This window comes from Bos grunniens, chromosome 5, assembly GCF_055505025.1.
Source record: "Bos grunniens cultivar Pamir isolate PY7600 chromosome 5, Bosgru_T2T1.0, whole genome shotgun sequence".
Classification (NCBI taxonomy): Eukaryota; Metazoa; Chordata; class Mammalia; order Artiodactyla; family Bovidae; genus Bos; species Bos grunniens.
The window spans coordinates 11,669,921-11,687,056 of NC_141169.1; the positions used below are offsets into that span (position 1 = coordinate 11,669,921).

At 35.8% G+C, this 17,136-nt stretch overlaps 1 protein-coding gene across 11 annotated transcripts in view; it reads right to left on the reverse strand.

Annotated features, from left to right (window-relative positions):
• Positions 1-17,136, reverse strand: part of PPFIA2 (PPFI scaffold protein A2) — a 502,390-nt gene that overhangs the window by 57,939 nt on the left and 427,315 nt on the right. For all 11 annotated transcript variants that reach the window (XM_086398878.1, XM_086398877.1, XM_086398875.1 and 8 more), the window contains one exon: positions 7,542-7,635. In XM_086398878.1, the coding sequence (XP_086255004.1) occupies positions 7,542-7,635 (94 nt within the window). The remainder of the gene's footprint in view (positions 1-7,541; positions 7,636-17,136) is intronic.

Sequence of the window (17,136 nt, forward strand, 5' to 3'; positions counted from 1 at the left end):
AATCAAAACACTTTGCTGAACTCAATGTGTGGTGTTTCTACAGCCTTTTTCTCATCTACATGTATAGAAAATGTCTGAAATGTTTAAGGACACAGTTCATTCTTAAGGGATTCCATTTATTCTTGGTGATTGAAAATCCCTTTCTTACTGTTCAAAAATAACCTATTGGATGTTTTGTTTATTTTGAAAAGCTAACCAGTCTAAGCACGGTGTCAATATACAGCCTTAACTTGGAGAACATCCTTTAAATAAGAACGTTATGTGGTTTTAGTCATATAGCACTCTTCTCGTTCTGCTCAAAGGCCAGAAACTTAGAGAAAGGATCATGGGCACTGAAATACTAAAGTGCAATCATTTGTTTTCATGACTGTCTCTCTACAAGCTCTTTGAAAAGTAGGGCTGTATAATTCAAATATCAGTCGTTTCTCACACAGTTCCTGGAAAAAAATGGGCACTAAGTAAATGACTGAAAAGTTATCATTTGCATGTTTCATTAATCCAGGATTTACTTCAGTCAAGACAAACAATATGGATCTTTTTATAGAAGGAGGTCATTTTTCTGGTACATGTAACTATCTGAGTTTTCACTTATTATTATTCTTGTTGTTGTTTTGTTATTTATTTATTTATTTATTACTTTACAATATTGTATTGGTTTTGCCATACATCAACATGAATCTGCCGTGGGTGTATTCTTTTTATTTTTCATGGGCAGAAAATACAGAGGCTATACAGGGATTCTGATTCTATTGATACTTACTCTGTAATCTACTAACATTGCACCATAGGTTCATAACAATATCCCTATTTCTTCCATGTTTTTTTCCTTCCTCCAAGAGGGCACATTGGTTTTCCTTAGATTCATTTTTTTCCTAACAAATTTCAGTAGATTTTGGCCTTTAGCCTTTGTCTATTATTATTTTTTAGATTCAGGGAAGTCTTAGAATTGTTCGCGGCAGGAGCTTGGCAGGACATGCATGATCAGATGGTAAGGCAATGATAGCTCTAACTCAGTGCAGGCAGAGAGGGCAAATTTCCGAAGTTCAAAGCTGGAAACTGAGATATATTTCCCAGATAAATACTGAGAACACTGGGTTTAGATTCTGAAATATTCTACTTTATTAGATCTTTTTGAGTTGATTACCCACGAGTGTTCCCTTTAACCATGTCTGTACTAAAGGAACACTTGACTATAACTAATTGATTCAAGTACAAATATCTCTTCCATATTAGGCCAACCAGATTCTTTCACCCAGGAGCTTAAAAATGTGAAATGGAAAAGATAAGTTATTGACAATACTCTAGAGAAACATTTCATAATCTGTCATGGTTGAAGTTTTAGAGTGGTCCTGGCTCTGTTGTTTCTGCAATTTCTAAGACATTCTAATATCCTACAAGTGAATTCCTTTTTTTTCTTTTTTTGGCTTTGTTCAGCCAAATTTAGTTTCTATAACATTCTTCAAAACATATTTTTGTGGAGGGAAGCAAAGACATTTACCTTCCATGTATATGACCTTACTTGGATGGAAAAATGTATTCAAAGCTTATAATACATGTCTTACAGATTAACTTATGGAATACAACTCTTTTACAAGTTTAACTTGGCACCCAGGTACTTAATAAATATTTGTTGAATGAAAGAATGTTGTGGAGATTCTGTGATACCTTTAGGTATGAATATTTTCAGTGACATTTATTTTGCTTAGAGATATGCAAGCTCTGAAACTTCCAAATGCTAAAGATTAAAAATGCCAAGTCTCAAAACACATTAATGTTTATGCACTGAAGGAGACCCTTAGGATTGCAATAGAAATAAATTAACTAAATCTATAGAGCTTCACTTTTATGTCTTTGATGTTCTAACATAAAGATTCATTGGTAGTGATTAACTGTGAGTGTTATGCTCCAAGGATAAAACTGCTTCTCTGGAGGATGCTGCTGATTGCCAAGTTGGAATGTTAATTTCATTTTAATGATGCTGAAAAATTGATTTCAAATACAGAATCCATATTCACTTCATAGTGGTATCCATTCAGGAGAGCATAACAAATCTAACATATAATAATATATTACCTATACTATAACTAAATATTAAAAATGATAAATTAGTATATTAATATTCATATAGTATCTTCCAATTTAGTCTCAAAATACCGATTTCAACATGTATATATGTTTTAATAAAAAATTACACCGTGTTAAAAATGCAAAAATAAAACATAAACAAGCAGATAAAAAACATACAAAAATTTAGGATTTATATTTCTGGAGCTATTCACTGGGTAACTGTAGATTTTAATATGCTTACTGACTATCATGAACTGTCATGAGTGTTAGACAAGTGTATTACTACTGAAACAGACAACTGCTCTTTAATCTCATCAGTCTCTGTAAAAATAAGCTTCTTAGAATTGAAGTTAAGCTTAGCAATAAAAATCTTTTAGGTCAATATATGAAAGGCAGTCTAATCTAACAAGTCTTTAGGTTGAAAGTATAAAGTAGAAAAATGAAACATAGAAATTATTTGAATATAAATGTATTATGACATTTCTGAACCTCAGGATTAAGTGAGAAATCAAGCTTTCAGTGAAAGAGAAAGGAATGTTATACCAGGAAACAATGACAATCAACTGACATTAGACGTAAGTGGCAGCCAAAAGAGTAGTATGTTTAAAGCTTTGAGGGGAAATTATTTTAAACTAATACTTTTATAATTTTCCATTAATTTAGGTATAAAATATATTTACAGATCTCTAAGCATATAAGAAGTTTGTCATAAACCTTACCAACACATTTATGGAGATGGTAATATGGGAAATTAGCAGCTAAATATGTTCCAGGAGGAAAAAAAAAAAAGGGTAAGAAATCTGAAGAGGTATTAATACATATAATGGATACTTCTAAAGCTCTTTTTTAGGCAAAGATGCTAAGGACAAAATTTCTTTTCTTTTTTTGTGAGTTCATAGTTATTGATTCTAGAGTAACATATTTATGGAATCATAATGATGCAAATGCTATTTTTAAGAAGAAAATCCCATGGACGGAGGTCCAAGGGGTCACAAAGAGTTGGAGACGACTGAGCGACTTCACTGCACTACATATACCTTACACTTGTACATCCTGGAAACGTGTGACTAGCGTTTCTTTCTGTGCCAAGTGACTTTAACTTGGCGGTTCAGTTTTAGGAACCTCCTTTTATTTCCATATACCTAAGCTGTGTTGTAACAGCTGCATCAGTAACAAAGCTGACATTTTTATCTCTTATTGTCTGACTCCTCTGTTTAGCAGCAAATAAATTCTAAACTTTGGCAAAGAACAGAGTTTCTATTCACTGGGTACTAAAATATTAATACCAACATCCAGATTCTAAGAGAAGTTCAGGGAGTTAGGGAGTCAAAGGATATTTATAAACTGAGGTTTTTGGTGAGCTAGGCCATGTACATTTTGGATCTTGCAGTAGCTTTTTAATAAGGTGCAGTTCTTTTATAGAGTTGTGTGGTTGACTAACTGGCCATCCTGAGAAAGAAGGTTTAGGGTTTAGTCTAAAACATTTGCTGGAGAGTTAAGATAGGGAAATAGGTTCTTGAAGATCAGGATGGAAGGTATAAAAGGGAAGAAGTGAAGTTCTCAGGTCTAGTCTTAGGAATAGCAAAGATAGCCGATTGATATTAATTAGAAAAGATGCTTGCCATCCGATGAAATCAAACAAAGGACGGTGGAAAAGACCTCACATAGTAGTGACACATTAAGAGAACTCTGGAGAATCACAATTTTAATACGGAGACATATTGAAAATAATAAATGATGCAATCCTTTAGGATTTGGAGAACTATACCACAAGGCTAAAGAAACACTGGCCCAATTTTAAAGAGGAAGACTAGACAAATTAATGTGAAGTACCCTGGCGGCTCAGAGGTTAAAGCATCTGCCTGCAATGCAGGATATCTGAGTTTGATCCCTGGGTGGCGAAGATCCCCTGGAGAAGGAAATGGCAACCCACTCCAGTATTCTTGCCTGGAGAATCCCACAGATGGAGGAGCCTGCTGGGCTACAGTCCATGGGGTCGCAAAGAGTCAGACACAACTGAGTGACTTCACTCACTTTTCACTTACCCTGAGTATTAATTGGAATGACTGATGCCGAAGCTGAAGTTTCAATACTTAGGCCACCTGATGCGAAGAGCTGACTCATTGGAAAAGACCCTGATGCTAGTGAAGATTGAGGGCAGGAGGAAAAGGGGGCGACAAAGGATGAGATGGTTGGATGGCATCATGGATTCAACAGACATGAGTTTGAGCAAACTCTGGGAGATAGTGAAGGACAGGGAAGCCTGGCGTGCTGCAGTCCATGGGGTTGCAAAGAGTCAGACACATCTTAGCTACTAAACAACTACAGCTCAAAGAATTTCAAGATGAGTTTCAGTTTGACATAATTATCATAGGTATTAACTGTATTCCATATAAGCCTGCTGAAGAAATTTATGGAACTGAAGCTTTTAAGGAATGTATAACAAAGATAAGATGTAATAAAATGAACCAGGCAGAACAACAATAGGTTGACTTTAGACCTTCAGGTTAGATGCTGTTCTCAGGGAAGAATTGCACCTGTGTGATAATACACAACTCAGGAAGATAGTACTCAGCTTAAGAATTTTTAAAACAGTGGATGCTTTAACAGATCTGGTATTCTTAATTTCCTATTTCTCATCATAGGACAGTAGCTAGAAATAGAAGAAAAACAAATGTCTGCACCGGGAAGCAAAGCAAAAGCAGAACAAAGTAGGAACACAGACCTAGTAAGATGTTTTAATCTATCTGTCTTTAGTTGCTGGATGGTAAGTGTACCTCAAATTAGACTTTGTCTGGGACTGCCAACATTGTAAATTTCTGGACTTTGCAAGCATTTGGAATATCTTGAATGCTGCTCTCTGATTTCTCTCCCATATGGTTTTTCAAAATGTGTCATAAGTAACTTATTTAAAGATTTCAATCAATTAAATTTAAACTCACAGATTGTCAATCAGAGATACCTGATATCTTAGTAAAGTTAAAAATAAGATTTTCCAGCTATGCTATTTCCACAGGGAGACTAATGAAATGAATCTCTGATATGAACTTTGGTACAGTGATCATAAGTATAAGTACTGGGTCCCGGACACATCACTTGGCTTGGTCATTGGATAGAATGTAGAAGAACTGGTGGGAAGCCATAGTCATTGTAACCACGTATGCACAAACTATAGTGTTTAAAGATTTGAAATTGTTTTCTCCATTTTTTTGTGTATTTTTTTAAAAAAATGTACTTGAATTTATTTTTCATCTTGAAAGTAGATATATGAAACTTGAACACAGAAAAGAGTATGATTCATTGAAGCACATTTAAAGAGGATATAGTGTCTTTTAAACATAGAACATGAGAATTGTTTAAATAAAAATTTAAATGCTTCAGAAAATTTGAGAACATGACCAATGTTTAATCATGTAATAAGAAATTTGATGGCAGTAAAGTTTGAAACTATATCATTTAAAAATAATTTACCTTGCTTATCTGGTAAAACCCATTACATGAGTACACGTGACTTTTTAGTAACCCAGAAACCCAGACACGGTGCCATAGAAGGCACGGATGAGCATTAGCACTTCCTTATATGTCTTACAAATATAGGTTGAATATCTATGCTTATTGGTCTTTTGCTATGAGATGGTCAATAATAAGAGAGATGCTTCGGTCTTTTCACTAATTAGCAACAACACTTTGCCTTGTTGTATCCATTTTAACTCAAATAATATTATTCTATAGGAAATAGTTGTGCTAAGGAATGTTAGCCTTTGTTGTATTATGGCTTGTTCTTAATATTCTTCTTGATATTCAAGACAAGGACTCTATGTACTACATTTTAAAATTATATTTTGCCCAAATGTATTTCAAAATGAAGTAATCAAGTTAAGCACAGGAAGATCTTTAAACCAAGTCCAGAACTTAAAATTATTTTCTTACGGTGAGAATACTTAGGATTTAAGGAATAATTCCATAAGATTAATATCAAATCAATCAAACAGTGTATAAAGTTAACAATTCCTAAACTTTAATTCTAAATTTATGATTTTGTTAAGTCATGGTATAATTGGAATTTTTAACTTCAGTAGCTGTTGAAATTGACATTTAACTTGGTCTTAAACAATAAACGAATTATGTGAGGCATTGCCTCCATATTGCCTTATATGTAAGATGAAAACTGGACAGATTGCCATTATTTTTAAATATTTCATTGTGGGGAAAATGAGAATTAACTTTTAAGGGAAATAAACTAAGTGGATTAGCCAGGCTAGGGTTTGATTATTATTACTACTTTAGACTTAAAGCAATCTCAAATAAATACACTGAAAATCCTTTAGACTTCAAGTAAATTTAATATTTATATATATACTTTGAGTGACCAGTAAATAAAAAGGTAGTATTTATTAGTATGGAATGTGATCGAGCATTTAATTGTATTCAAGAGAGAATGCTCCCAAGGTCACTTCTTTTTTCTGTATAGCATTTCCACTAAATTTGGATATATAATTAATTTTAGTAAGTAGAAAGTTAATGCAACAGTTATACCAGTGGATTCTTCTACAACTTTTAAATACATATTTTTTTCATTATTAGCAAACATCTGCAAAGCAAGTGAGAAGGGAAAATATGAGGTAAATTAATTAGCATAGTATAGCCACTTGCATGTCAATAATAATGATGACTAGAGCGATGAACATACTTTCATAGGAATGAAGATAAATAGGAAAACTACAAGCCTAACATAATAAATATTTGAGAGGGAAGAAAAGGAATAACCAACTAATAGATCCTGGAATAAAGAGAAATTCTTTGGATTTTAAAGAACATGGTCTAAAGGTGCTATTTCATCATTGAAAATGTTACTATGCATTTAAAAAATATGTTACATATAGACCCACTTGTGTCTAACAGCTGCTGAGACTCCAAAATTGCCAATTTTGCAAGTTCATTTAAATGTTCCATCTTATATGTGAATGAAAAAATATACTATCAGTTTCCTGACAGATGCAAAACAATCTGCTGTGATTCTAAAATAAGTTTACATTCAATCAGAGAAATGGTCTCCTTTTAAATACTCCATTTTAAGAGGAGGTTCTTTAATTGTCAAGAGAGGAAATAAAAGTTGGATGGTATAATCTCCATTTTATCATGCCAGTTCAGTACTGAATTCAACTTCAAATGGAATATTATATTATTTGTAAGGCTACATTTAAATATTTTAAATATTTTTGAGTTTTGAAATAAAAGCTTTGATCTCTTTAAAAAAAAAACAAAACTGTTTCTTTATACTAGGGACTAAAATCTTTTAATAGTTGGATGATTATAACATTGAAGCACCAAATAGTTTCAGGGAATACCAGGATAACACTGGCCTCCGGCTATTGTTTTCTTTCCAATTACTCTGTTTTTAATTCCCCACAAACAATGATACAAAGTAAGTAAAAGTTAGAAAGAGAAGGGAAAAAAAAAATCTCCAAACCTACTTTTTCTTCAGTCTTCTGTCCTTCTCAGCTTGAGTTCCCAATTTACCTAACCCCAGGGACTCCTGAGCTGCAGCCTCGGTCTCCATAAAGCCTCCTGTGAAGAAGTAACCGTTCATGTTAGGTTGGATACATTGTGTCAATTCTGGAATTACATTTTTTAAAGTTTATTTGAGCAACTGTTTAGTATCACTTTTTCTTTTTTTTTTTCTTTTTTGGCTGGTCTTTGTATTTCCAACTCAATATGCATTCAATGGCATGGGTATACACACGGAGAGAATGGGGGTGGGTATACACATAAACACACACCAAGAGAATGGGGGAAAAAAGCACCTATAAAAAAAAAGGTAGGCCATTCAATCACACCTAGTAGCAACTAACACATGTGACCTACACACTGAAAAACACTTAACTATATAGTCTGCAAGCTTTGAGGTTTGTTTTTCTACTTTTCTTACGAAAAATGAAAAAATTTGTGCTGTGTGTGAGGTTTTTTCCACTGTTTGAAATATTTGAAATTTTTCATGTATGATGGAATAAATGATAGCCCAATGCACAGAAACTCAAGTGTATGTCTTCTCTTCCAAATTGAGAGAATGTAGAGATATTTGCTGAGTTAAAACTTTTTGCTCTAGAACCCTCCTCTGCTCACCTGGCTGACTCCTATATCCTTCAGTACAAACCTGACTTTCAGAGCTTACTACGTTCTGGAAGGCTTTGCTTTGTTTCGTAATTTTAATGAAATACCTGAAAAAAATTCTAAATCTTTTTTCAAAAGACCCTGGTAAGAATTGTTTTTACCAAGCAGTTCATAAACTATTTGATATAGAGTCAGTTTCATTTGGCTTTGGGATATATATGATATATTTATATAACCCTGGAGTAAGAGGAGAATGTAAGTGTGTTGGGCATTGAACAATTTTACAGAGCAATTATTTAGCATCTCTAACATATCATTGTTCATAAATTATCAGTTGTAATTGAAAAATGAAAACTTAAACCTGGGCTCTGTTTTCTCTCTGCTATTTACTGTGTGGAAAACATTAAGTCAATTTATCTTTAAGTACATTATGGTATACATATGCTTTTAATTAAAAGAGATTTAAATTCCATTTAAGCTCAAGATTAGGTAGAGAGATTTAAGCTAATCCTCTTACAAAGACTACACAAAAACATTCACCAATATATCAGTAGGTATGTACTATTAAAGATAATTTTGTTGTAATTGTTTTTCATAATTTATTTTAGAGAATAATTTAACTACTCAATACTATTAGTTCAGGAACACTGTCATAAATAAGTTAATCTCATAGCCCAGTTATTCTGTTACTGAACTGAATAATTACAAGAAAGTCATCTTCAACTGAAAACATATTGATTGCTATCTAGATCTTACTCAGGGATTCAGAGTTTGAGGAATGAAATTTACTTTATTCAATTATACACATAAGCAATTAAAACTTAAAGAATTTTATATTGTGAATGATTTTCATTATGGGTATTATCAGGGAAGTCACCTACTAGTTGACTAAAGTACTCATGGAATATTTTTAAATGTGGAAATTTCCACTATGCAGAATGAGTGAATATTTTCATTTTATTTTTCTCATTGGTATCCCTGCCCTACTGTACATCTATAAATTACTATTCACCATATGCAATAACAATAAAATTGCTCTCTGGAAATATAAATGGAAATGAATAGCGATTCACTTAAAAGTCACAAAATTCTTCATCAGTCCAGATGGGGACACAGAAATTGATGAGTAGACCTATTTCATAAACAATGAGATATTCTCAACCACTATGTGGTTGGATAAATCAGGCTTTTTATTCTTCTGAGGAAAGAACATGTAAATTATGATTTAAATTTTTTACATTTTAATTAGAGAAAAGAACATTTTAAAAAGTTTAGTGCTCTGGAAGAGAAACAAAGAGAGCTCTAGAGGAATTTTGTGAGTCCAAACTAGATCCAGAAAAAAATAGTAGACTTTTCTTCTCACAAATACAGTTCTAAAAGTAGAAGGCATGAGGGGCTTGGAAATACTCTGATCACTTCAAAATCTAATATTCTTTAAAGAAATCTGATAAAGAATTGTTGCTACATCGTGTTTGAAAATGCCAATAGAAAATGACACATAAGCCACAGTAGGCAAAATTAGTTTCAAGTGGCATGGGCTGTACCCTTAAGCAGGAAAAAAATCTAATTATGTGCACTTTTAAGTCCAAATAAAACATTTATAGATGAGAAAAACATTCTTTCATAGCACTGATCCAGGAGTGAACTCCGGGAGTTGGTGACGGACAGGGAGGCCTGGCGTGTTGCGGTTCATGGGGTCGCAAAGAGTCGGACATGACTGAGCGACTGAACTGAACATGTTGAAATGATAATTTTTCTATATTGGTTTAAATAAAAACATTATTAAACTTAATCTCACCTGTCTGTTTTTACTAACCCTCTTAATATAGCTACTAGAAAATTGAAAATTACCTATGTGACTCATATTTGCGGCTTGCATTATATCTCCATTGTATTGGTTCTATACAGGAGACAATACCAGTTTTCAGAGGGAGTGTAAATATTTGCATATGTTGGTGGGGGAAAGGAGGCAAATTTTTATATGTCACAACGATTGCGAAGTGCAACAGATATACATTAGATAGGAGTCAAGAATTATAAACACCCTTCAGTAAGTAGAAAATCCTTTAGTTTACCCATTTTGAAATTGCAAGAGTTTGCCCAGTGAGAAACATTCATTCTCCAGGAGACCTCTTAGTAATACGGAGTGTGTACATACTAAGTCGCTTCAGTTGTGTCTGACTCTCTGTAATGCTATGGACTGTAGACGGCCAGGATCCTCTGTCCATGAGTTTCTCCAGGAAAGAATACTGGAGTGGGTTGCCATACCCTCCTCCAGGGGGATCTTCCTGGCCCAGGGATCAAATTCACACCTCTTATGTCTCCTACATGGCAGGTGGGTTCTCTACCACTAGCGCCACCAAGGAGTGAATGTCGCTCAGTTGTTCCGACTCTGTGACCCCTCCGTATAGTCTACGGAATTCTCCAAGGCAGAATACTGGAGTGGGTAGCCTTTCCCTTCTCCAGAGGATCTTCCCAACCCAGGGACTGAACCCAGGTCTCCTGCATTGCAGGCGGATTCTTTACCAGCTGAGCCACAGGGAAGCCCAGTGCCACCTGGGAAGCGCCTAGTGATACGGCAAGAGCATCATTACTATACCCCATCTCACGGCATAAGGTGTTTAGGCATAGAAGGCTTGAGTCCCATGATTCAGTGGATACTCAGGTAATATATTGCTTATCACCTTGTCAGTGGCCCCCTAGAGGTGGCACATGCAAAAGCCCAAGGCAAAATCCATACCCTCTATGAAGTTCTCTGGGCCATCAGGCACTCCGCAGACTCTTTTGTGAGGTTTTCAAGGACTTTGAAGTGTTTGAGACAGGATCGCTTTTAGGGTGTGAGGGGCCTAGTCAAATATTTCTTCCAGACCCCTTTCTAGACAAATATTTTGAGTAATCCAAAATTAGTGGAACAACAATCTATTGTGATCCAATCTCATATGACACCATTCTGTCAGCAGGAGTGATTCAATTATTAGGCCATCCTTCTGGAACCAAGGTCAGGCAACAAGGACAGGTGGTTCTGGCCCAGAGCAACCCTACAGGTAAAGTCTCTAGGCTCCCCCAGGAATCCGGAGAATACCAGATACAGTTCAGAGAATTAGGGAGAAACAGGGACCCAGGTGCACATGGTTTGGTTGTATCAGGCATCGTGCCCAGATGGCACTGCCTTCCTGTCTGGTTCCATCTGAAAGGTAACAAAAATATTGAATGCTTCTAGAGACTTGACCTGGGGCTTCCCTGGTGGCTCAGTGGTAAAGAATCTGCCTGGAATGCAGGAGACTCAGGTTCATTCCCTGGGTTGGGAAGATCCCCTGGAGGAGGGCATGGCAACCCACTCTAGTACCCTTGCCTAGAGAATCTCATGGACAGAGGAGCCTGGTGGGCTGCGGTTCATAGGGTCACGCAGAGTCGGACACAACTGAAGTGACTTGGCAGCAGCAGAGACTCGACCCACACAGTTACAGGTCTGGGAAAAGGGTGTGCTGCCGGGATAGCATTGCCAGTCCCAAGCTCTCCCAGGCACCAGAGGAAGGTCTTGGAGAAATTTCAGGAGAGGTGCTACAGCATAAGATCTCCTAAGATCCAGGCTGAGAAATTTACCAAAGGACGTGCAAAGGCCTAGATCTATGGATGGCTTTGTTACTGTTCAGTCGGTAAACTGTATCTGACTCTTTGCCACCCCATGAACTGTAGCCTGCCAGGCTCCTCTGTCCATGGGGTATTCCAGGCAAGAACACTGGAGAGGATTGACATTTTCTTCTCCACGGGTACTATATAGAGATATCTGTTCATTGGGATTGTGAAGGCAAATATCTCTATGTTGCCTGGCCTTAGACTCTACTGAGTATAATTTATTTCCTGTTGGCACTTGAGGTAAGAATCTGTAGGAAATTCAGGCCAAGACCCACATGGCAAGGGCTCTATATCTCCATTTGTCCAGCAGAGTTCCTTGCTATTGTATTCAAAAGAAAATCTAATCCCAGAGAGATTAAAACTATAATCTGCAGCTGATCAGTATTTCCATCTTTCGTCTACTTGACCTCTCTTTGGAATGAATCCATACTACTCATTTTGATTTTAAACACACTTGAATGTATAAATGATGACTTGTTTCATGACTCAGTCTATTAGTTCTCTGGAGGAGGCACCTAGGCACCGTGCCTGGCTCCTAAATGGCATGTAATAAATGCATTCATAACTGAACCTAAACACTGCTTCCTTCAGAAGAAGACATTTTTATTATGTAGAGCATGACTCATCTCTAACTGATGCTTTGAGAATTTATATTGTATTTACTACTCCCATAACATCTAGGAACAATCTGAATTTTGAGGTAAAGGCTAGCACAGCAACCCAGATTTTATGTGTAGAAACATGCTTGCTAAACAATGTTGCTCTGATGTTGCTATTGCTTCTGCCCATTATTTTCTTATGCTGATTATAATAAATAATAGAAATCAGACCATTATGATATAATACAATCTGACAGATAACCATGAAGACAATTGCAATTTAGCAGGCATAAACGTGTCTTTGAAATGTATTGCTTCTCATATGCATTTAAGGGAAACTTGCAACAGTAGTTTTTATTAATTTTTTTACTCAATAATATACACATTTTATGTATCTTTAATTAGGGATACTGCCTGTATGATTTATATGTATTTTCTGCTTTTAGCATTTTCCCACCTGCTTGGGTAATCACGTGTGCTCTGTTCATTTTTGTTTACGGTCATTATTATTAGGACTCTGAAGTCCTGGGTGGGTCTTCTACCTGGGTATTTCCCAGGTAGTAAATCTGTTAAAATCATGTGGAACAGATGACCCACCAGAGGTAATAAATGCATTTAGCATCACTACGTCTTGACCCTCTGTTGCCATCTTCCTCACTGGTTAACTGCCTCTGAAGCACAGCATGGTGTGCGATCGCTCCGACTCCTCACTCTCGCTTGTGCTCGGATACTTGATCCCGGGACCCAGACCATTTCCTTGGCGTGCTGTGCCTCCTTCAGGGGGCTGCCTCCTAGTCTATGCATTTCCAGTGTCTCCACAGCTAGGCAACTTGATCCTCAATCCTTATCACTTCTTTGGCTTGATCATTTGGTTTCACACTTCACACCCCAGCCTGGCATCCACTTCCTAACTAACCCTATAAAGACCCAGGTTCCTTTCCATCACATCTCCCATGGAGTTTATCTTTTCATGTGGCTTCAGTACTTTTTTTTGAGAGATAAGTCTTATTTGAAACTCAAGTTTTATACCTTTTCAATTCTAAAGGAAAACTGCACTTTGTTCTGAGTAGAGTCAAACATACCGAGGGAGGGAAAAAATTAACCTTATGTCTATATATTCTATAAGAAAGTTTATAATATATTCTGTGATGCTTTTACTATTGCCTTGAATTGTTCTTTACTTTTTATGCATTTATGTGTAATACCCTCAAGAAGTTATAAACTTTTTGAAAAAAAAAGTTTAATTTCATTAAGTTTCCAAACATGTTCCATAAGAGCTCACTGAAGTTCTTTCTGATGGAAACAGTCCCAAGAGTATATTGTCTGGAGCACTCGCCGAGCAATGAGAGCTGGGAACCACTGCCAACCCTCCTACCAGTGGCTGCTTTGCCTGGATGATTGTTAAAATCATCTGTTTCTGTACAGTATAGAGCATGGGTCATTACATGGCCTTTAGATATCTTCTATCTCTAAAAGTCTGTAATTTGAAAAATAAAATGCATTTTCATAGTACAAAACTCATGTTACGTATTTTATAGAAAGGAGAGCTGCTGGGTCTAAGGCTTAAATGTTAGAGCTTCATAGATTCAGGACTACTAGGTTTGAAATAGGCCTTAAAGATCATCCTGTCCAACTGCCCTTCCAATTCTTGGACCCCTTTCTACAACAGTTCTTCCTACTATTTACCTAGCTTCTGCTTGATGATATCCAGTGACTAATAACCCATTATTCCACAAGCCAGTTTGTTTGTATATAACTGTGACTCTGCAGTGTTCTCTTTCTTACTGAGATGAAGTTGGTCTTTTAACACTTTGGCTAGAGTTTTGTAGCCTTACTAAACAATGAAAAGGCCAAAGATTCTGCATATAACAAGCTTTTCAAATATTCATAATCAGTCATCCAGACAGGTCAGCAAAGGGAACAGCATGCCCTTCTACTTAGTTACTCCTCACATAATTTCAATTCTCCTTATTAGCTTAATATTTCCCTCCAAACTTACTTCAAAGTTATGATATGCCTCTGAAAGTGTAGTTATCAGAGATGGATTCTATTCCCTGGCTCATGTTTTACAATAGAAGAACAGGATGAAAAGGTCTTCTTTTATCTCAATACTGTATGTCTATTAATGTGTCCTAAATTCATTGACTTATTAACTTTAAAGTTACATGAATATCCAAATTTTTCTTGCAAAAAATGCTCCCAAGAGTTACACTTTTAAAAATAGGATATTTTGGGCCTTCCATGTCTCAGGTTTTCAAGGTAAACCTAAAGGAAGAACACTTATTTTTCTTCTATTTGTGATTTCTTTCCATATCACCAATCCATAAATCAGATCACTGTGCTATTGAAATATTCATGTTCAAGTGATTGGGGGATGTGTTGATCACAAACAGTGAATCCTCATCAAGCCATTAGAAACCTGGATTCAGGATGTCATCACTCTACTCATCATCACTATTAAAGGAGGATTATTCACCTGGTTGCAAATTCCACCTAATTTTTCCATCACTCAGGCTCCATTTTGTCATCTTGTGTACAGGGCTGCCATGAATCCCAGCTCACCCAAATGCCTTTCCTGTTCTATTACTGAGTAACTTTGTCAGAGAAACAAACAGGCTTCATCTGACATGGCTGTTTTGAACACAATTTAATTTGCTTTGCTTCGAAACAGGTTGATGCCTTTGGATAAAATTACAAGTCAAGCCAGTCAACATTCTGATTACTGATGCATAATCGTGGATCTTGAGATTTAGAACCTCTGTTCCTGATTGTCTTGAGTTCAGACAATGTAGCAGGTAAAGCTCTTTTGGGCCTGAAACAGTACGTTTCAGTATGAAGTGTTTGTTTTTTAAATGAAAGGCTGTCTATGCTTATATACCATCCCCGTTGCTAAATTCAGTGTTCTTTGACGTCAGTGCCATGCTTTCACCATTTTCCTGAAGTCCATGGTCAGTACTCTGTACTTCACGGTGGCTCATCATATGCTATTTGTTCAAAATAGGAGTAGATAAATGACTTTGGATGATCAACATTCTACCTGCCCCCACCCATCAAAATATCAATTCTCTTGGGCTTCCATGTCCTCTTGTTAATGCCTCTTTTCTGGTTGAAGTTTTGCTTTTCAAGTAAGGAGATAGAGGCAAAAGTGTTTTGGAATAGTTGCACTTATTTGCATATTTTGTTCAAATACATTAAATCTTTGTTTTATTCATTTTCTTTAAACTTTCAAAAATAATAAACAAAAATAATAAAAAATAGGAATTTTATAATTCCCCTTTTGACCTGGGCAGTTTTTTCAATTATCACTTTATTTTGGTTGGTGCCTTTTTGGATACTGTTCTTACTTATCTATGACATTCAACTATATCTGTCATTCACATAGATACAACTTATGTAAAAAACATTTTAGAATTTGTTTTTAGGAAGAGGTCACCTATTTTAGATATACTGCTTAAGTTTACATCATCATAAATATAATTGTGAGTTTATTTCTTTGATAATATCTAGCTTTGATGTCCTAACCAGTCTTCCAGGTTGGTTAAGATTGAACTTGTGTCTAGAATTTTATGTGTGGAAGTCAGCATATAGTAGGTTGTAATGTGACTGACAGATGAGGAAGAAAAAACTCACTTAAGCTTGGATGATACGGGTAGGGAAAAATAAGTCAATATTTAGGGAAGATGGCAGGATCAAGTAATGACTTTTAAAATGAAGGTTAGATATGAGCATGTTTAAACATTTATGGAAGCAACAGAGATGCGTTGCATCTGGATGCATAAATCAGGGGGGCGAAACCATGGTCACTGGGCTGTTAAGTCTTTTACGACCTGCTATATAGCCCAGTAAACTCTACTCAATATTCTGTATTGATCTATATGGGAGAAGAATCTAAAACTGAGTGGATATATGTATACATTTAACTGATTCTCTTTGCTGTAGAGCAGAAACTAACACAACATTATAAATCAACTAACCTCTAATAAAAGCTAATCTAAAAAAATGCATGTTATTACATCCTGAATCTATTCTATATTCTAGGAAGTAAGCAGAGATATTTATTGGACTGCTTTTTCCATGTCTCTCAATGAGATTATTAAACCTTTTTTTTTTTCCATCTTTTTTAGGGGTTTGTAATATAGAAAGAAAGTGAGAGAAAATCAAAGAAGAAAAAATAGAGAGAGAAACTAAAACCAGACCCCCAAGTCTGCTAAAACAATATTCCCTCTGTCAGGACACTCTCCCCAAATTCAACTGTGACCTTCAAGGAGACAAGGCTCATAAATACGGTTTATCGTTTTAAATCCTTTATCTGTAAAGTATTTTTAGCTTTATTCAAATGCTTTTCAATGTGTTGCTTCCTTTGAGTTTTGGAGTTTCCACATTTATACTGCCTCTGATAGCAACATATTCATAAAAAATAGATGTGCTGCTGCTGCTGCTAAGTTGCTTCAGTCATGTCTGACTCTGTGCGACCCCATAGACAGCAGCCCACCAGGCTCTGTCGTCCCTGGGATTCTCCAGGCAAGAACACTGGAGTGGGTTGCCATTTCCTTCTCCAATAAAAAATAGATCTATGTATATTGAATTTGATGCTCCATGGTTAGCAGTTATCAATGCGGTCACATTGACTGATCCATCACATCTGATGTTCACTTTATTACCTTAGCTTTTCAGACTGTATATAACAATCTATAAGGTGAATAACACTCCCTTTACAAATATT